Below are 21,533 nucleotides of genomic sequence, written 5' to 3'. Positions count from 1 at the left end.
GTGTGTGTGTCCCCCCACCCCCCATTCCTAAGTGACGTAAATGACAAATGCCCAAGTGAGCTGGCATGCTAACAGAAGCACTTTCAGAAGATCCATCGCTGTGTAGCTTGAGAAATCCTTCATTCCATTGCCTGTCTCCTTATCTTCCGTCTCTGTGCTTTTAAGTGACACTTGTCAGCTCTCTCCCTTTCCAAACATGTTTCTTTTTAAATTGTAAATGTTAAAATAGGGCTGGAGAGGGTTCAGCTAGTCAGGCGCTTACGTTCCAAGTGCGAAGACATGGTGTGATCCCCAGAACCCACATAAAAATTCAGGGTGTGATAGTACACGATATAATCCCACTGCTGGGAAAATAGAGACAGATGAATCCCTAGAGCTTACTGGCCAGCCAGTCTAGCCTAATTAGCAAGCTCCGGGCCAGTGAGAGACCCTAGCTCAAAGAAAAAAAAAGATGAATGATGCCTAGGGCTCGACACCCAAGGTTATCCTCCAACCTTCTGATGCACCAGCACACATGAACATGCATACAGACACACAGATTAAAAAGAAAAATCACTTAATCTAGGCACTTGAAATATCCTATCATTAACATTTTGAGCTTATTTCTTGGCCCTTTAAAAAAAAACATGCTTATTTGTTTACTTTGTGGTGATTATGAGGCACAGGCTTGATTCTCTGGAATGTAGGCCGATGCCAAACTCGTAAGAGTTCCCAGAAACAGGCTGTGTAACCAGCATCAGTGCAGTAAGGCTGCGGAACTCTGGTTAGGTCCTCTGAGCTGACACTGTGCGGCCTCCTCGTGCAGGAGGAGATAGGATGAAGAGAGACTAAAAATCCTCCTCAAAACAAGAGACTAGAGGAGATAATAATAACCACCGCCTGCTGCTGTCTCTAGGCACTATGTGTCTGCCATATGCCGCCGGGCAGGCCTCCTTCTGCATATAGCGAATCCAGCAGCACTCAGCTCAGATCTATTTAGTGACTGCATGTATGTAGCAAGCCGTCTTCTCCTCTAGGCACATAGCAACAAGCCGGACAGAAAGGACAACTGCCTTATAGAACTGGAATTACATGAGGAAGAAACAAACTAGACAGACAAGCATCCCTGTGTTCCCCATCATCATTTCCTGAGATCTTACATGACGGCTTGACACAGCGTGCGTGCGTGCGTGCGTGCGTGCAAGCATGTGTGTGTGTGTGTATGTGTGTGCGTGTGCGTGTGTATGTGTGTACTAAAGCAGTGCAAGGAGTCAGTGAGTGGCTGGGGGAAAGATGGGGAACTGCTGGAAGCAGGTGAGAAGCCATCGCTGTGGAAGGAGGTATGATGTCTGGGAACATGTACAGAAGGACAATTCAGGCTTAGCTTGTTAGAGAGAAGCAAGGGAGCCAGTGTATCTGTACCAGGAAAATGACTTTGAAGGAGCAATCCAAACCAGATCTTGTAAGATCTCTGGGCCTGGGAAAGACTGGGAAGGGTTAAGTGCAGAGAAAAGATCCACACGTTCACCTCTGGCTGTGTAAGTGAGCAGTTACCACCCTTTGATGAATTCTCCGAGTGACTATCTGCTAAGGCAGAGGAAGGATGCAGCAGGGGCTGGAATTCAGATCTGCCTTGTTCCTCAGGCCTCTCCTGGACAGTGCTTACTGCCGACCCCTGCACTCCTCCCAGGCTCTGGGAGCCTCACAGCAGAAGATCCCGGTAGTGACGGCCCAGGCTCTGTTTTGTGACTCTCTGCAGGACAAGGCCTACTAGGGCCTCATTGTCAATGTCCTAGCTACAAAACGATATCACTTTGTACTCCGCTGTCCTTGGGGTGTTCGTGGCGTGGGACCTCCAGATGGTCCTTACTGTCTCTCTTTGGTTGGAGGAAGTGGCAGGCAAAGGTCAGGCTGTGTAGAGAGCACAGAGGTGTGGAGCCGAGGGTCTGAGCTCTGGGCCCTGACAAACCCGCTCCAGGACAGACGCTGCCACCTCTTCCCCGTGTGATCCGACCTCAGAAAAGTTGCCTCTCTGAACTGTGTCCCACCAGCCTGAAAGGGGAGGTGACAGAGCTGGCTCCATAGGAATAGGGGTGTAGAACAAATGTAAGTCAATCCCAGAGCTCCTAGAGCAGCAGCCCATGTGTGGGGCTACAGGATAAGGCAACCGTCCCAGTTAGCATCATCTCAGCGGACCCCATCACAACCTGTGCATCTTAGTGTTATAATCACCAGTGTGCAGCAAGGATGATTAAAAGAAGTTAAGATTTTTACCCAGACTCCACCAGGAAGTCCTTGTGCCGGAGTGGTCCATTCTACGGCCCAGTAAGAGGTAGAAGGGTTCCTTGGCAGTACTGGAGCCCAGAGCTGGCTTGCTGCCATCCCTCCTCCCTCTGGTATGTCCTACCGTGAGGCGGCAGCAGTCCTGAAACCAGCTGGAAGTGGGATCCAGAGCACTTGAGGGGCAATGGCATCACCTAGCAGTTGAGACCCAGATGGCTGTCTTCACCCCGGGGCACAGTCAGGTGAATGCATAAGCATTGCCCTGCCCTCATGGGTAAAGATCCCGCCCTATGTCTTCAGGGGACTGTCTTGCTTACTAATCAGTTACCACCCAGTTCTCACACAAGCTGAAGGATGGTGAGACTCCAACCAGGTCCTCATCCACAGGGACTTAAGAAAAATACAGCTTCTTTGGCCCTGTCTCAGTGCACCAACTGAGTCCCTGGGGCTCTGCTAGACCCGAGCAGGGTACGGCTTTCCAGAATGTTCTCCTTCTTTAGAAGACAGTGGCCACAAGTGCTTGGTGTTCTTGTGTCTTCGGAGAAGCCAAGTGGGTGTTTCCAGATGCTGCTTTAGCAGATGTGGAGTGAGTCGAGGAGAGAACGTTGGGCTTTGGATCCAGATAAACAAGTTCAAATTCTTGCTTTGAACCTTGTTGCTGGTGACCTTGGCAAGTCCCACGACAACTCCATATCCCAGTGTCCTCATCTGTAGAAGTGGGATCGCCCTGACTTCTTTGCATAGCATCTATTTTGAAAATTTGAGAAAATGGATAGAATGTGCCCAGCCCGCTGCTGGGCACCTTCCAGTCCTCCTGGCTGAGAACCGGAGTTGGATGCACACAGCCTCCAGCCTTGCGGGTTTGTATCGAGTGCTCCCTCTGGATGCTGTGTGCCAGGTGGATCCTTTGCACATGTGGCTTTGCACACTGACCTGTTGCCTGGAGCCTCTGTCCCTGCTGGTCTCATGCACAGCCGCCCGCACCCGACGGCCACTCTTCCTTTGTTTCTATACTACCCCCTTCATCGATGCATGACTCATTGCCTCATTCATGTCTCCATGTGTGCGTAGAAACCTAGGCAAGCAGCCCTTCCTAGGGACATTGCAGGACAACCTCATTGAGATGGACATTCTCAGCGCCTCCCGCCATGATGGGGCTTACAGTGACGGGTAGGTGGCACCCCCATGCTCCTCCTTTGTGTGTGCTCTCCTGGTCGCTCCTGCCCTTGCATGCAGACCCCTGAGACCTTTCCCTGGGAATGCCTGGGGGAAGGGATGCCATGTTGCATGTACATCCCCAAGTCCATGTTCAACTTGCAAGTTTGTCCTTGGAATACCCTGCCACTCCCTACTCCCCACCCCCAGCATATTAACAGCTGTCTTGTTAATATGCAGTCCTCAGCATCTCATCGGCTGCCTTCGCCATTCTGGAAACCATCTCATGTAGCAATTCTTACACAGCACAGGCCCTGTGTCTTATGTATTCTGGCCTTGAGTGTACACTCTGTGGTCTGAATGTCTTCTACCCTAGGAGGAGTGGGTTTGTCCTAAGATTCCAAGGCTATGTGGTACAAGTCACGAAGTCCACCCAAGATTTGCTTAAGTCCAAGGCCATTTGCATGGCCATGGTTCAGGTCACGTTGTGCAGGATTTTCCAACACCTCCTTTGGCCACAACCATGTGCTTTGATTATACTCCACTGCCTTCAAGACTGCAGCTGGGCTACAGTGTGGAATTGCCAGTCTTTCCTCCACATAGCTTTCACATGGGCTCTGTAGGCAACAGCCAGGCTCCTGAGGCTGTGAGGGCACTGTTACCAGCCATCCACTCATGGGCAGAACTTAGTAGTGACTTCTTGGCTTCTACCCCAGCAAAGCCTCATTTAAAAAGAAGGGCTTCCAGCACCTTACCAAGGTGTACTGGAATGCAGGTATTGGAACAACAGGAAAAAAGTAAATACCAGTAGCCTCCAGGAGACAGGCAGGACTTTAGACACTCCCTGAGCAATTGTAATGACTGTAGAAAACAGACCCACCCCACACCCCACACCCCAGCTCCACTGTTCCCAGGAAAAGGACTCCAGGGCAACCTCTGTTGAGTGAGTCGTGCGCCCGCCTTGGGTGGGTGTTCCTGTGGGTAGCACTGTCCTACTAGTGCTCTGTGGAAACGTGTCTTCTTGTGCCCCGTCTGTGGTCCAGTCTGTGATTTTCCTGACCCCGTCATCTTCCCTGTGATGATTCTTTCTCTCTCTCTTTCTCTAGGCTCCTCTGCATGCTCCTTCTTCCGCGCCTCTGTCCTACAGGTTGGCCTGGGTACCTGGTTATCTGGCAGACCCTGACACCTTCCCGCCTCTCTCCATCCACAGGCACTTCCTCTTCAAGCCAGGAGGCACCTCCCCGCTCTTCTGCACCTCATCCCCGGGGTACCCTCTAACATCTAGCACCGTGTACTCGCCCCCACCCCGGCCCCTGCCCCGCAGCACCTTCTCCCGACCAGCCTTTAACCTCAAGAAGCCCTCCAAGTACTGCAACTGGAAGTGTGCAGCCCTGAGCGCCATCGTCATCTCAGCCACACTGGTCATCCTGCTCGCATACTTCGTGGGTAAGCACGTCCTCCCCACCCCCCAGCTCCCCATGGCTCCCATTGGGCCCAACCAAAGCACCTGGGGGCATCAAAGGGACTGCACCAGCATCACAGTCATAGGACACAGGTCGTACCAGGAAGTCTCACATTGGCGTGGTCTGTGACCCACGCCATAGCGGCACTCTGTCCTCTGTGCTTGGGTCAGGAAGGCTGAACTGAAGAGCAGACAGGGAGATGATCCTAAGGGTGAAAGGAAATGATCAGGAAAGCTCCAGGTGAGTTTCAGGCAGGGTGGTGTGGTAGCATTGTAGAAACTGCCAGAAGCTGCCATGATTGTTCACGTACAGTTAGAACCCAAGGAAATCCTGCATGAGAAGCACCAGGCCCCAGTGAGTGGAGATCTGGCTGAGGGAAGAGCAGAGGTCCAGAGCCACACTGATTGGGGGGCGGGGGAGTTCCTACCTGACCCAAGGGTACATAAGAAAGTCCTCAGTTTCTGTGATTTGTGGCTCTGCTCTAGCAGATGGCTTCTCCTTGGCATTCTTTGGACACATTTCTAGCAAAATCTGGTTTCCTACTTGTGATTCCCCTTTTTGATCTTCTCCTGGGAAAGCAATTAATCTAAAAAGAAGTGGGCTCAGTGAGGAGTCTGAGACCTCTATGATAATAAGCCTCTGAGGAAAGGAATCCAAAGTGGCTTAGCTCTGGGTGCCTTTTCCAAGGTTGGAGGTAGATGATGCTAGCCTAAGAAGGCCTTGAGCCCATGTTAAGGAGTTCAGAGAAAATTCTGGAAGCAAATGGGATTGTCAGTATATGCCAATAAGTGGAATTATAACTGACCAGCAGAGGCCAAAGGAAGACAGAGTACTGCCCCCTGTAAAGAACTCTGTAGCAGGCTGTCAACATGGGTGCAAAGTGAGCCTGTCTTAAGAGGCACTACCACGCCATCACAAAAAAAATAATAGAACATGAACCACCACTTGTTTTGGAAATGAAAAAATATTTGGAACACAGATGGAGTTCAAATGTTGTTGTAAACTGTAAGTTAAATTTCCTCTAATGGGTCCTCGGTTTCTTAAAATCAGTCAGGAAGGTGACAGTTCCAAGAATATTCTAATATCTCCCGTATGTCATGTCTGTTTTTTCCTTATGAATATAGGCTTAGAGAATGCATAGCTCTGAAACAAGATGGGGCACAATTCATATGTCTTCTACCAATAATTTGTTGTTGCTGCCTGGAAAGCTACATTGAGAAAGATCCTGAGGCTATATTCAGATGAAACATAAAAGAATCTCTGTGATTGATTAGTGATGTCTGTCATGATCACCTTGGAGCAAACAGGGTGGGCACATTATTGGGTAGACAATCAGAGAACCACTGAAGAGCTATCAGCAATGGTAAACCAGTTAGGTTTTCATTACATAAAGAAGGAACTGATGGCAGAGCTATTAGGAAGTGGCTACAAATAACTAGTCAGGAAAAACTGATGGCTTCATGACAATGTGGGCATGGGGAGAAAGGAGGTAGATGTAAGATAAGTTTAGGAGAATTTGCAACTCCAATCAGAGGTAGTCAGTCCACAAATAACACATCCTCACTAAGAGTAAATATACGCTTGTGATAACTGTAAGGCTGGATTATCGCAATCACACCCAAGAAAGACCCCAAAGAGGCAAGCCTAGGCATTCCCTTTGTCATTTGGATAGACTCAGCAAGGGCTTGGGAAGAGCATGGCCTCAGTATCAGACAGTCCAAGAGACCAGCTCTCCCACATGGCAACTGCTCCCCCTCAGACTGATTTCCCAGAAGGATGTCTATGAGGCTGGAGTTAAACAGTGCAGGGGAATGCACTACAGATGTGGGGACCAGCCACCCCTTTTTTCAAGGGCTGGAGATGTTATCTTTGGTACCTGGTCTCTTCCAACTGATGAAGGCTAGAATGAGCATGTGGGCATCTTGCTTGGCCATAATTGCAGGCTGTAATGACTAACTTGTAAGGAACTATCAATTATTAAAAATCAAATTAATTGTTTCAGCCAAGCACAAATATCTTAACAATGACTCTTTTCCAGCAGACCAACTGATCTAATCAACAGGCAAAAAGCACAGATATTTAATTAGATTTTTGATGAAAAATTGTGTTTAATTTCAAGTATAATCAATTATTAATTACTGCAATGAGTGAGTCTGACTGGGTTTACTAATTAACTCATTTAAAAATTATGAATAACCTTTTCATTTATAATTATTTTCTACAGCCTATCAAATTCCAGATAAGACTTGCATCACCTAGCCAGCAGAGAGGAGACAGAAGCAGAGGGCGGGAAAGAATGTTGCTTCTGCTAATATCTGCCCAGGGCAGCCATATCAAGGTGGTGATCCTGACAGATCTATTTGACATTCAGCCTCTTAGTTGGGAACTGTGCTGAAAAATGAGCAGCCAGTGACCTTTAAGTTTCAGACATATTTACTGGTATTTTCATGAGAAAATAGAGAAATTGGAGTTAACACTCCATGGAAACTTGCTTTGGGCTCTCTCCGTTCACTTCCCCCAGCAAGCTTTATTTGGCTGGGGTGGACCCCCCTCCCCCCACGGAAGACCTTCTCACGGCCATGTGATATCTGCAAAGGGGCAAATGTAGGTCTTTTCTACTCCAAAGGACTCCCATTCGGACAGGCAGCCATGCGATGTGTTCACCCCACTTGACTCTTCTTCCTGTTTTCAGATCCTTGCTGGTCTCCATTGATTACCTTACCTTTCCTTTTCTAGAGAAATCTGCTTCAGAACAACGCGGAGAGAGTGGTATTTTAACGAGGCTTTATTCTTAGCATTTTGATCATGCTTAGAGCATCTTCAGTAAAACAAAACTACATGTAGACTAGGAAGGATGCCAGTGGTCACTGTCACTCACAAGATCAATTGCTCTTAGTTCTGGGTTTTCCACAGGCCTCTTTCTAGCTCAGACACCTCACTTGTACTTTTCTATTGAAATCTCCTAACCCCAGTGAGTTAGGACCCTATTTGCAGATGAGGACCCTGGGTCCCACAGAGCTAAAATGACTCACTTACTGTCACGTGGCTAACATTAGGAAGTGACTCTCCCAAGCATAGGTAGGGATTCTGACACTTGAAAAAATACTTTTAATCTTTGGAGCTCAGTCTTTCCCCTTATGTTGTAGCTTTCCAATCTTGATTTTAAAAAAAAAATATCTCAAATGTGGCCTTGGCATTGGGCCACATCAGGACATGCTTCTTCTTTCTGGGCCCTCCCAGTGATTCGGTGGAATCAGCATTTCTTTCTCATGGGGATCTAAAGCTCAAAGGGACAACTTTCCAGGATGCTACAGGCAGTAAATGACACAGCTGCCATTCACCCAAGGTTTGGGGTCTCCGAAACCATGCCTTTAGGCATGGTGCTCTAGGCCCTTAGCTCAAATGGATGATGCCGAACTGAAAGACCCCACTTCGGGCCCCACCTTGGATCTTCATTCACTGGGTAGGCTTACACACCTTTCTAAACCTCTCAGAACCTCAGCTTTGCATTTCCATATTGTTCATACAATGGGCATGGCTGGTATGAGTGACATATCCCCCCTGGAGAGCCTGGCTTCTGAAATTAGGCCACTGACTTTAAGACCTCATCTCCACTGCTTGCAAGTTCTGCAGCTTTAGTTTCCATATCTGTAAAGTGGGGACACAAGTGGGGACATCACAGGGTTGCCATGAAATTTGAGGAAGAAAGTTTATAGAGTACCTACCCTGCCCTACACACACACACACACACACACACACACACACACACACACACACACACACACGGTGCAGAGAGACTAAGTGGAAGTTGGATACTGTGGTGACTTCTGTCATTGTCACAAGGCAGACTATCTTCCTCTTTATCTTTTGAGAGAAGACCTGGACCAAGCTTGCTTTGCTATAGCCTGCCAGCTTTCTAGTCTGCATTACTCACTAGAGCAGCTGAGAAAGCAAACGGGGCGCTTGTCAGAGCACATTTGTAGGATGTCTGGCTGTTCCAGGAGAGCAGCCACAAAAGGAATTGCCATCTAAAGGGCCCCCCCATGTCTCTTCTTTAACTAGGACAGAAGTTGACTTTGCTTCACTGACAGCTGTATCCACGTAAGGCTGACAGTTCCCCTTGCTTCTGTAAGCTGTGTAAACGGCAGTGGATGAGCGGCAGGTTACGATCTTGAGGATGCTTCAAGCACCTGTCTGGCGGGAGGGCCCGTGGAATCAAGTAGAGAAAGGCTTTCCATTTAGATGAAGGCCCCAGAGCACCCTGGGATGCTGGCTCTTCCACATCAAGTCCAGGCCCACCCTGAAGGGTGGGGATGCTTTAACTGTAATATCTTTAAGGAAGCATGGTGTCCTCCAGTAGTATAACCCATTGAGTCTTGTTTCTACTTCTACCTCTCAGCCTGGGATGTGATGGATGTAGATGATCTCATTCAGCTCCGTACAGTCCATAGTTCCATGACTATAGGAATCGTACCAGCATGCTCTCACAAACAGGAGCTGTAGCCACCTCTGGGTGGGACATTCCTGCATGCTCAGAAGCAGTGACAGATCTTTTTATTAATTAGGTCATATTTTCACCTCTACCAGAAACTGAGTGTGGGTTGAAAACACTATACAAACTCTGGCACCAAGTGGTGATAGTTTAATTCATAAGTGAGAACGTTGCCAAGCTTAATTGCTGTTCTTCAAGAGGCAGTTCTGAAAGAGCTCTGCTTGGTGGAACATTCCTGCAGTGCTGAGTCTGGCGGAGCCTGAGTCATCCAGTTCCTGAGGCCATCTGGAAAGTGTCAGCAGAGGTGCACTTGGGCAATTAATGTGGTCACAGAGAATGCGGGCTCCTGAAAGATCTCTGACACCTCACCCGTTTATTGGTGACTTTCCTCATCACTCGGACAGAGGACCTAACAAAAACAGTGAGGAAGGAAGGCTTGATTTGGGCTTATAATCTAAGAAGGACTAGAGTCCATCATGGCACAGAAGGTATGATGGCAAAAACATGAGGCAGACAGCTACGTTTTATACATAATCAGAAAGCAGAGCGTGTGCAGGAAGTGGGGCCAGGCTATGAAACCTCAAGGCTCACCCCCAGTGACTCACTTCCTCTAGCAAGGCTCCAATTCTTACAGATCCATAACATGTCAAGACAGCGCCAACAGCTGGGAGCGAGCGTTTAAAATGTCGGTGGAGGACATTTCTCATTCACACAACAGCACCTCATAAACTGGCCTTCAGTGTGGCAGCAATACCACAGGAAGGGACGGTAGACATGTTGTCCCAAGAAGGCTGCAGTACACATCTCCTGTAGCCTATTATCTTGCCCAGAGCCCAGCACAAGGTGGCTGTGCTCAAAAAGGCCTTCTTGAATTAAGGACCTTACAGAATGCTTAAGTCTGCTGTAGGTAGTCAACTTAGAAAGATATGAGCCAAAGCATGGTGACAGAAATGTTTGTTTTACCTCCTGGGACTCAGGTACAAATGAGTTGGACTTAAGACGAATAGGGAAAACATTAGCCACGGAAGCTAGAGTGATGGTAGCACCCTCCCCAGTTCCTTATCGAAGTCTGGCTCCTCCATGCAGCCTCAGTTCTCAGATGTCCTTTGTTCCGTGAGCACAGACCTGCTGCACTTTGAGCCTGGGTGTTATTAGTGAGTGGCTAGGCTCATGGTTTCTCTTTTCTCTTCCACCTCACATCGGGTCTTTTGGGCGGAAGCCATGGGTTTAGCTTTATAGCCCAAAGAATGGGGGAAGGAATCGATAGAACCTGATCTTTCATAGGGAGGAAGGGATGGAGATCCAGGATCCTGCATTAATGCCTTTTTCTCTAAGATTGATCCCTCTCGCTGCTCTGTAGGAATCGCTAACAGCAGGCTCTTTACAACTGGCATCAGACAAATACTTTCCAGCTCCCAAAAAAGAAGGCCTAGAGACTGGCATGTCAGAAATGCTGTCCTGGAGAGCAAGCAGACTCACTCTGTGGAGTGTAGAGGACAGAGTCAGACATGAAGTGTAAAAAGGATGGGAGAGGCTTGGGAGATGGTCCATTGGGTATAAGCATGAGGACTGGAATTTGGGTCCCCAGCATCCGCAGAAAAATCCTGGCATAGTTGTACACTTGTCTGTAAGCCCAATGAGGTCAGGAGGACAAGACAGAAGGATCTCTGAGGGTTGCTGACCGCCAGCCTAACTCCATGTTTGGCTAGAAACTCGATCTCAAAGAAGTAAGGTGGACAGTGGCAGAAGAGGACATCTGGTGTCCTCCTTTGGCCTCTGCCCACATGCGCAGGCATCTGGAATGAGAGGAGCGGCAAGTGCACAGACTTTATAGGCCCATGGTCTTGTCTGTGTTATTCCCCCCACAGATACTAGCCCTGCCATCCAGGCAAGGCTCATCTTCATCATGCTCTCTGATTTTTATTTGTAAGGCAGGAATAAAAATGAACAAACAAGAGACTGGCTGAAATTATGACTCACTCAACATGTTTCATCTCAGCATGAAAGAAAGTCTTCCAGTCTGAGGAGTTGCTCACAATAGAACAGTTTGGGGGTAATCTTCCTGGCAGTAGAACTGCCAAGCAGTAGGTTGTTCTATTTGCTTACATAGTTGTGTGTTTGATTGTTCATTTGCTTTTTAATTTGAGAATTATGTAATAAAGAAGCTAATTGGAAAGTTGAGTGCCATGTGCCAAGGAGCAAAATGACACTGAACTAATGGTACCAGAATGTTGTTACTTCTCCAGGCAGGGCAGGGAAAGAGGAAGTGCTTACCAGAGACTGGAGAAGGCCAGTCCAGGATGCTTCTTGGGAGCTTTGGTGCTCAGTAGCAAATGGTGGTGATGGAGCGGTACATGTCTCAGTCTCTCTCTCTTCCTTTCCTCCCATCTCTTGATGATGGAACCCAATCAGCAGCCAGAGCCCCTCAGAGCCACATAGACAAGCTTCAGAGGACATACAGAAGGTAGAAGGGAATTCCAGGGCAGACGGATGAAGTCAGCCTCCCACAGCAATGTCCAGGGCTCTAACTGTAACCTCAGAGCCTGACATCAGCACTGAGGTACCACCTCCACTCAAGAATGTCTCCCTCACCCTCACACCTACTCAGACACGAGGCCCCTGCCCTTGCTTCCTAAATCAGTTATTGCAATCTGATGGCCACATAGACACCATTCTGTGAGTTCTGACAGACAGGAAACCCATCGCCACCAATGTGAGGCAAGCATGGAACCTTTTCGTCCTTCTAGAAAGTTCCCTCTGCTCTTCATCATCAGCTCCCTTTCCTTACTCTCAACCTCTTCCCTTCTCAGTTCAGGCACTGCTTTTTGAGAAGTGGGCTAAAGAATGCATTTAGCTACTAACTTTAAAATCAGCAGCTACCTAAAATAATGCTCTGACCCCGTTTAAGTGTTGAGAACATGTCAAGATATGTTCGGGTCTTTCAAGTTCCTGGAGCAGCGGTGTCTTGTCTCTGTACCTCAGGTGTAGTTCCTCTGGCACTGTCTGTCTCTCTGTCTGTTGTTGTTTGTCTTGTTTATCATCAGCCTGGACCTCACCCAATAGGCTAGGCTGGCTGGCCAGGAAGGCCCAGGTATCTGCCTGTTTGCGCCTTCCAGCTGCTGGGATGACAAGTGTGTACCATGCCTGGATGCCTTTCTTTTTTTGACTCTGAGTGTATCTTGGAGTTTCAGTGTGCTGCTGCACGTGACCTTCCTAAGGAGCAGCAGCCATAGCCTTAGCATGGCGGCATGAGTGCACAGGTTGATAGTCTTTGTGGGCACGTATTTTCCAGCGTGGCCCAGCTCTCTTCCTTGTCAAATTCATTAGCTCTATTACGGCTCTTCTCGTTTGTTGTATATAACACTTCCGTGGACGTCTTCACATCGCCGCCGCTGGTTCCTTCTTTTTTCCTCCAGAATGGGATTCCTGGGTGATCGGGTGTTGACAGGTCAACACTGCGGAATAGGATTGAATCCCAGGCCCTACTCAGATGTCTAGTCTTCTCACTGTCCTGCAAGCATGGAGCTTTGTGTGTCATCTTGGGTCATCTGAGATCAGTGGGAAGTGGGGGGTCACAAATGACCCAAAGAAGGTAGCAGGTCTTCATTCTGGAGGGTGGTACCTGCCACCTGCTTCTCTCCCTGTGTTTTTTTTTTCAAGGCCCTCACCCAAGCCAAGTATGGGGGTGCACTACTATAACCCCCACAGCCAGGAGACTGATGTAGAACAGTGGGTTTGAAGGCAGCCTCAGCTGCAAAGCCAGACCTTGCCTCAACAAACCCAAGTTAAAAACCCACAAAAGAACTCTACTTAAATGCCATTATTCAGGGAATCCCTTGAATACCTCTCACACTAAGCCGGCAACTTAGTTATATGTCTTCGGTAGCCTGTAATACTGTCCACAGTCACATTCTAAACCACTGTGACATTAGGTAGTGACTATCAGTCTCCACCACTGGGCTGCAAGCTCCATGGAGATAGAAAGTGTCCCCATCATGCTGTGCTGTCACCACAGCTGCTCATGTCCAGGTTCAGCATGTGTTTGGCCAAAGTTCCTTGGAAGAAAGATAGACGGGCAAACACTGAGGCTAGAACCAAGCAAACACTAGACAGGAGGTGGGAGGGACGAGGAGAGAAGAATAGAGGCTCCCAATTCTTTTGTGCTTTTGAAGTCTAGATCTCACATGAGTGGAAAATGACTGCTGGAAATGGGGTTGAGGATGGGACTAGAAGAGCAAAGGCCAGAGATGGCCGTGTAGGACCAGCCAGACTCTGCCTTAGTCTGTGCCTGGTTACTGGGCAATTTTATTCAAGAATCCTGCTGTCGACAGGCCTCTCTCTCCTGGCCTGGGAATGCAGTTAACAGGCCATTCTGGGGATAAAGTGACTTGCTGGCACCCAGTGCTAACTTATAATAGCCACTAGCAGGGACAGTCTGTCTCCTGGCACCCTGGCAGACAGGACACATTGAATTTGTGGGCCAAGCAACTCCTTAGTTTAAAAATGTCCCAAGAAAGGCAGAACCAAGTTTATGAGTGCAGTCACTTTAATACCAGCAATCTGGACAATCAAGCCCCCTGGGGGGGCAGGGCACAGGAATAGTGGGCAGGAGATAGCCATGGCTGTATCTCAGGGTGCTCCTGCAACTTGACCCAACAAATGTGGAAAGGCTGTGGTTTTACAAATTTCCAGAGTCCTTGGAAAGAGTTTTTCCTTCAGTCTTATTTTTATTCCAGACTCATTACTGTGTGGTCACATAATTTAAATCTACTCACGTGGGAGGAACTGGTTTCCTTGATAGCCATTGTTTCACTTTGTAGTCTCTGTAAAAGGTGAAGTCAGTTCAATCAGGGAGTCACGGGGTGCTGGAGCCTGGGACAAGAGCAGGAGGCAGGGTTCAGCCATTCTTCTCAGCAGGTAGCAGAGAAGGACGGGGAGAAGGGAGCCATGTTTGTACAAACACGGTACTTTTTCTTCCATTCTGTGTTTCCTTCTCTCAGTAACAGCCTTGTCCTAAGGACAGCCATACAGTCTTCCTGCAGCTCAGGCCACTGCTTTTAAAATCAGTCTTGACTTCCTCTCTCTCTCTCTCTCTCTCTCTCTCTGTCTCTGTCTCTCTCTGTCTCTCTGTCTCTGTCTCTCTGTCTCTCTGTCTGTGTGTGTGTGTGTATGTGTGTGTGTGTGTGTGTGTTTACACATGTGTTGAGGGTGGTGTGTGCATGAGTGTATGAGTGTATGGGTATATGGGCACATGGAAGCCAGAAGACACCCTAAGGTGTTGTTCCTCAGACACCATCTATCTTTTCTTGAAATAGCATTCCTCACTGGCCTGGGACTCATCAAAGAGGCTAGGCTAGTAACCAGCAAGCCTCACAGGCTCTGCCTGGCTCCACCTCCCCAGTGCTGGAATTACAAGAGGTAACCATGCCTGGATTTTTTTTTTTTTTCTTTAACATGAATTCTCAGAATCAAACTCTGATCCTTCGGCTTCCAAGGCAAACATGGAGTTATCTCCCCAGCTTTCCTCTTTGGTAATTTATCAATTGATATCTAAGTGGTGTTTTGAGTCACTGATGAGACAGCATCTGCAAAAGGTCTAGCCTAGCCCAAGGCCCACAGAAGACTTTGAGTGCATTCAGGTGTCACTGTCAGGCAGCTGGGTCCTCCAGAAGTTTAACCTTCTCAGGTTCTATACTCTAGGGCCATCTTGGATGCAGGGTTTCGGTAATTTGGGATTAGTAGATGGAGCATCCCACACTCAGTGAGGAACCAGCACTGACCCATCTGCTGCACTGTGTCCTCCTGGGCTGTGATTAGCAAATCTGGATAAGCTGCTTAATGCTTTTGAGTTATCCAGAGGTTTCTAGAGAGCCAGATGTGCAAGGAACTCCTGGCAATATGAGATGGCTGTTAACACTATGGTATAGACTTTGAACCTCATCCCTGTGGGCTCCCTCAGGAGATACCAATTCAGTCTAGCCAGGAAGTTTAGCTGAAACTTCCACAAGAGGTGGAGTTGCAAATCAAGAAAGACGTTGAGAGAGAAGATATCAATGAATTTTTGGAGGAAGGACTAATCACACAGAGGCAGAGGACGGCAGATAGAAACAGCAGTCATTTGTGGAAGGCATGTTTGCATGTCCTTTTCTGTGTTTACCTCTCTGGGTCTCTACTGCACTAAAGTATTCTGGGTGTAGAGCTATAGAAATCAAGGTGCATATGGGTGGCTTCTGTTGCCTGCCCCATTGGAAGAGAGGCTGACTAGGCAGATGCATCGTAAGTCTGGCTCTTGGGAGAGGTCTATCAGACATTCAACCTTCTGGAGCATTCCTTCCACCAAGTACAGTTAGCAAAAAACATCTCCATCGGTGGGCATTGGGGCTGAAGTAGTTAAATTACTTACTCGGCTGTGACAATCAGTCATCTAGAGAGCTGGGCCTAGAAACCTGGTGTCCAAGCGCTATACAGACCACTTCTGAGCACACACCCAACGCCTTGCACCTGAGCTCACAGTGCACTCCGAGCTTTTGCCTTCCCAGGTGAAGTTTTCCTCTAAGACCCTCCCAGACACCTTGGAGTGTTGGACCTGATGAAAACAGCCAATAGCAGTTCACACAAACTGTGATTATGCCACATGCCTGGGGGTTCAGCTCCAAATGATGCTTGGGTTTTTGCATTTGATCTTCCCAACAATCTCAACCGACACTGAGGTGTCGGGTCATCTTCCCTTCCAGTTTCCAAATGGGAAACCAGTTCTGAGCTAGCTGGCTAAGGGCAGGAGAAGGCTGCTGTTCTTTTTCCAGGCTTCCCCCTTCCCTCTGGTGTCTGCATTTGGCTGAGGACAGAAAGACTCCTTGTGTATGGAAGGAACTCCTTGCTACAGAGAAGAACTGACTGCATTTCTATGGAATGAGTCAGCTTGAATCTGTCTGTGCCATTTGAAATGACCATGCTTTATAACCCCAATGCTTCTGAATTGAGGGTGGCCTGGGAACTGTTGGGAGACCTTGAGACTGAGCCACCACTTGCTCAACAGCAACACCTCAGGGACTCTGGTCCTGCCACCCCCCAGGGTTCAGCAGGTTCTTGTAGGTTGTCACCGTATTCCACTCTGAAGAAAGACCTTCCTGTTGGTGATTGGCAGGTGGCTAGATTTCTGATGCCCTTGAGCCTAGACTTAGGTTTTGTTCACAGCCTCCAGTGGGCAGGAGAACAAATGCCAGGCTCGTCCATTGTGCCGTGGTCCTCATCCTGTCACACTGTCCCAAATGCCATCCATCAAACCATCCATAGGATGCTGCAGTGAGGACCTGCTCCTCTTCTACATGTCTCAGTCAGTGTGTGTCTCTGTATAAGCACACACAATTGCACGCAGCACGGTAGAAGGGGGGCAGGTCTTTAGTGAAAATTTGGTGCTAAATGTCATTTTCTTTTTCTCACAACTGCAAACTCCCCTTTGCTATTTTTGTATCTCCTAACTCCCCTCTAAGGCGTAAGGTTCACTGAGTCCATTAGTGTTGCATATACAACCTAAGGCTGAGACCCTGCTGATAGTTTACATAGAAATTTTTACAACAGTCTGTGTACTAATCATAGACTATATCAAACTGGAATATTTGAGTATTTTCATTTCATTGGCTGCTAAGCAATATGATAATAATGACTATTTTCAATAAATTTTAAAGAGCCCTCATGAAATGTAATTTGTACAAGAATGCAAGGATGGTTTTATATCATTTTGCTTGACATGGGGGAGAATAACAAAGGGTCAACGTAGTCTAGTGACTTACCCACTAATGCCCAACCAGTAAAGGCCAGAGCTGGGGGCCTGGCTCTGTCTGCAGCTCTACCCCACTGAGCACAATCTTGGCAGGGAACTAAGTAGGGATGGAAACACAGATGGACACCATCAGGGCATTGCCAGGGGGAGATGTGAGACAATGGGTGAAGGCCGGGGAGAGGTCCGTTTGCCTGGAAAAAGTCCTCCAGGGAAGAGGCAATATCGGAAGTAAGCCTTATAAAGGGGAAATTGTCTAAAAGTTGATAAGGTAGTAGACTTTCCAGGCCAGGATCGAAAGCACGGATGTTGACTGGACAGGCACGTTGAAGGACAATGGAATCCACACAGAGCAAGATTTCCATGCAGAGAGAAGGAATGGAGTTCGTCAGACATGCTAATTAACACACCCTGCTAATTAACACACCCTGAAGCGCTCTCTAAAATCGAGTCTGTTTGTGATGAGATCTTACCCCAAGTGCCTGTTGTCTCAGAGAAATACAGCCAGGAAACGCTGAGCAGTTCAGCAGGTTCACATAATGAAAGGGCTGACCTGTTTCTCCACCGTGTTTGTCCCTTGCAGGGTTCTATATTTCATCAGGAAGTGATAGGGTACAGTGAGTCTAGGCCCAGCTCAGATTTAAACTAATCTGTACCTTGCACTAAATGGAAAGGTTAGTCACGCTGCTGAACGTCTTTGAGCCTCAATGGTGAGGGTGGATTATTTATTTATTTATTTGTTTGTTTGTTTGTTTGATTATTTATTTATTTATTTATTCATTCATTCATTCATTTTTATTTTTTGCACTTTGAGACAGGGTCTCAGGTAGGTCAGGTTGGCCTGGAATGTGCTCTGTCTAGACACTGACCCAGCATTGGACATGGGATAGCTTCTGATTAGAGCCTGGTAGCTGTGGTTCATACATTCATCCTCATGGTGCCTGTACTTCCCTCAAATTTCCTAATCAAAGACTGAGCCGAACACAGGGGTCTATGTGTACAGAGAACAACAGGACTTCATATCTGTCATATGCACAGTTGGGGACAGGAAGGAAGGAAACCACAATGATCCCAAAGAGTGGGGAATGCCTGAGGGCAGGAGCCTGGAGAGTCCCATGGTAAGAGGCGACATCAAAGGCTGTCCTGTGAGGTTCCCCAGCAAACATTCCCCTCAAAATAAACCCCACAAGTCGATAAAGGTAAGTTCTCTGCCTTCATTCCTGTCCAAAGCAAATGTTCCAGGGAGGAAAGCCCTCCACTAATAATACATACCCAAATTCAAACTCCACCTGAGGGACAGTGGAGACCACTTCCTGATTGACTTTGATCGTAGAAAAAGCAAAGGATAAGTCACATGGTTCATGTGCCAGAGGAAATCAGGACACGGACGCTTTGTTCTGGGGGCCCCGCCATAGCATATCATCCAGGGGGCATGGACGTGGAACATAGCAACAGGTATCTTCTCTCTCGCCACCGGCACTAGCCAAACGTAACGTTTAAAATTCAACTGCATCGGATCTTTCCGGAAGGTGGAGGAGGGTGGGATTAGAGTTACAGGCAGTCACTGCCTGCAGCCATGCCGTGAGTAGACTTGTGATCAGTGTGGCAGCTTGGATGCAAGTGCTGCAGAGGAGAATCTACATCTCACCCCCTGAGGAAATGACAAGCAGTTTCCCAGGCTTGACTGCTGAGGCCTTTGCTGCCCAGAAGGCCCCGCTGCCTGCCCCCGGCTGGGCGGTGTGAATAGGCCCGCTGTTCCTGGCTTTCTCTGATCCCAAGGTCATTAGGAAAGCCTTGACCATAAGGTGCAGACAGGCCCTCAGCAGGCTTCAGCATGTCCTCTCTGTAGGGTCACTCTCTGACTGCTTGTTTCCTCAGCAGTGGTCTTAGGAAGCCACTTTTGTTCGACTTGAGATGAAATAAGGGAGGGGGCCTGCCGGGGCCGGGGCTCTGCTTCCTTGGCAACAGCATGAGCAGAGCTGAGGACCCAGAGTCACTGGGCCTCTGTGTGTGGCCATAGCACTACGTTAGTAAACGGTGCGATTGTAAACAATTAGGGGTCTGCTTCTTTAAAACTACAAAACTGAATGAAGATCTGTTGTCCAGCTCCGCTTTGAGACACCTAATCTATAAATTGGGTTACTAACAGCATCTGCCTTGAAGAGTTGTTTAGGTGACATGGTAAAAGTGACTTCTCCAACATTATACCATGCACAGGAGAACAGTCCTTAAGTGAAGGCTGTGATTGTTTTAATAACGATCCTCACAAGTCCCTGTCCACCCCACTTCATATCTCTGGTGCTATGCTGGGAGGCGGGAAGGAGGCTTCTCAGCCCTGAGGGGAGGGAAGGCCTCTCCTCATCTGGCCTGGGCTGGGACCTACTGCCCATACTATGGACACTGGGCTGGCCTCCTTCTAACTGGGAAGTGGTGCCTGGGGAGACAACAAGCTCTAAGGATTGCCCTCTCTGCTCTCACGTGTGATTGATTTTCTTTGTGCCCTCAGAACCAGATCTTTAAATGGAAAGAGCTCGAAGCTGTAGTCTGAAGATGTGGCTTCTGTCCTTGGCCAGGCCCCTCCCCCAATGCATTGACCAAGGCTGAGTCTCCTCAGCTGTTCTTTGAAGGGGCTAGTAGGTCTCCAAAGCAAAACACTCAGGGTAGCAACCTTCCTCCATCCTCAATCAAAAACCTCAGGCCTCTTAACTCGGAAAGTCCTCCTAGGTCCTTATTTTACTTTTCATCACCAACTCCGATACACCACAGGAACAGGACGAGGTGGGCCACACTGGGGTGCACACCGAGCTGACCTCACTTCCTTCCATCTCACTGAAGGTAGGGATTGGTGCTGCCATCTTAGGGATAAGGAGACTGCAGCTGCAGAAAAGGAAGTCACCCCACCACTGGAGTGCCAACACTGGAGAGGTAGCCATATGTCCTTGACCGCTGAGGCCAGGCTGGGTCATCCCCGTAAGTCCTTGCTGTGGCTCCAATCTACAATCAGCATTGTTGGCAACTGACAGGGAAAAGCCAGGTGATGAAGCTGAGGCAGCTTGAAAGGTTGGTGGGAGCAGGTCAGCCCCTTCATTAGGAACGCATGGAAGAGGTCTTAGGAGAGCCTGCTTGGGGCTGAAGGGAGGCCTTCTTCATCCATTGGTGCAGTAAGAACTTCTGTGCCAATTAAAATCCTGCTTCCTTTTATCTTCAGTTTGCCTTTCAAGGTTCTCTGTTCCTTCCAGTTAAAAGGGCATCCATATTGACCATGGGCTCACATGTTTGCCGCACATAAGTGGCCCTTCTCCCCAGTTCTACATAGTGCAGGAAAATGATCCATGATGCCAGAATCCATTCTCCAGTAACAGTGTGTCTGTGAGTGAGGAACCATAGTCTTGATTGCTGCAGCCACGTTCTAGCCAGGGACCAGAGGGAAAGCAGTATATTTACTTGATTTAAAATTAGCCCCACGTAGCCACCGGTGGGATCCTGTCAGCCTGCTTTATAGCGATTCTCCCCTTAAAAGCTGTTTTATCTGTTGGACAAATAACTCTCATTCCGTGCCCCAAGTCTGTCAACTCCTGGGAACAAGAGAGCGCCTGCAGCTAGCAGGGACCTGCAAACGGGGTGGCAGGGAAGTCATGAGGAATACAGAGAAAGAAAGAAAAACAGGGGATACAACAGAACTGGCTTAATTTTTCAGTAAGTACAGGAGCTAAGGACAGCGAGATATCAGGTGACGGTGGTTATGACAGCTGCCATTTATCAAGCTCTTAGTGTGTGCTCGGCACGGCTCTGGGACAATGCCACGTGTTATCTCTTTGATCCTTTGGGAGGGGTGTGCTAAGCTTCATTTTGAAGAGGTGGAAGCTAACGGTGAGTGAGGCTAAGACTTTTGCCCAAAGTCAGTAAACAACCATATTCTTCTGTTCTTTGGACAGACCCCACCCTGAGTTTGGCTACAATCTGACATGTATGTGATTTTGATTATGACAGTCAGGATTAAAAAGGATTCCTCTTGAAGTGCCCCAAAGATCAAGTCTAGCTGTGCTTACAGCACACATTTGCATTGTTTTGTTGTCACTGTTTTAATTTTAGCCATTGTAACTCATCAGAGGATGATAACTCAGGCTTTGAAACCACAAAGAGCTGGAATCCAATGCCACTCCCGTCACATACTTGTGTGTCCTTGGGAGTCACAGAGCCTTTCTGAGCCCTTCATTCTCACCTGTGAACCCAGTCTAACTCTTGTTCCGGGGACTGGGCTCTGACACTTGCTGTGTGGTAGAGCCCTCTCCCTTGGCTCCATCACCCTTAGAATGATCCTGCCCTGCCGGAGATTTATTACAGAACCTCTTCTCATATGCAGAATAGCGCTAACAGGCTCGTG

At 48.2% G+C, this 21,533-nt stretch overlaps 1 protein-coding gene across 1 annotated transcript in view; it reads left to right on the top strand.

Annotated features, from left to right (window-relative positions):
- The window catches only part of Tenm4 (teneurin transmembrane protein 4), a 2,730,446-nt gene that overhangs the window by 2,516,977 nt on the left and 191,936 nt on the right, over positions 1-21,533 (top strand). The window contains 2 exon segments of the mRNA XM_037206447.1: positions 3,334-3,432; positions 4,628-4,863. Coding sequence (XP_037062342.1) covers positions 3,334-3,432; positions 4,628-4,863 — 335 coding nt within the window.

This window comes from Peromyscus leucopus, chromosome 1, assembly GCF_004664715.2.
Source record: "Peromyscus leucopus breed LL Stock chromosome 1, UCI_PerLeu_2.1, whole genome shotgun sequence".
NCBI classification, from domain to species: Eukaryota; Metazoa; Chordata; class Mammalia; order Rodentia; family Cricetidae; genus Peromyscus; species Peromyscus leucopus.
This window is presented reverse-complemented; position numbering and strand designations above follow the sequence as displayed.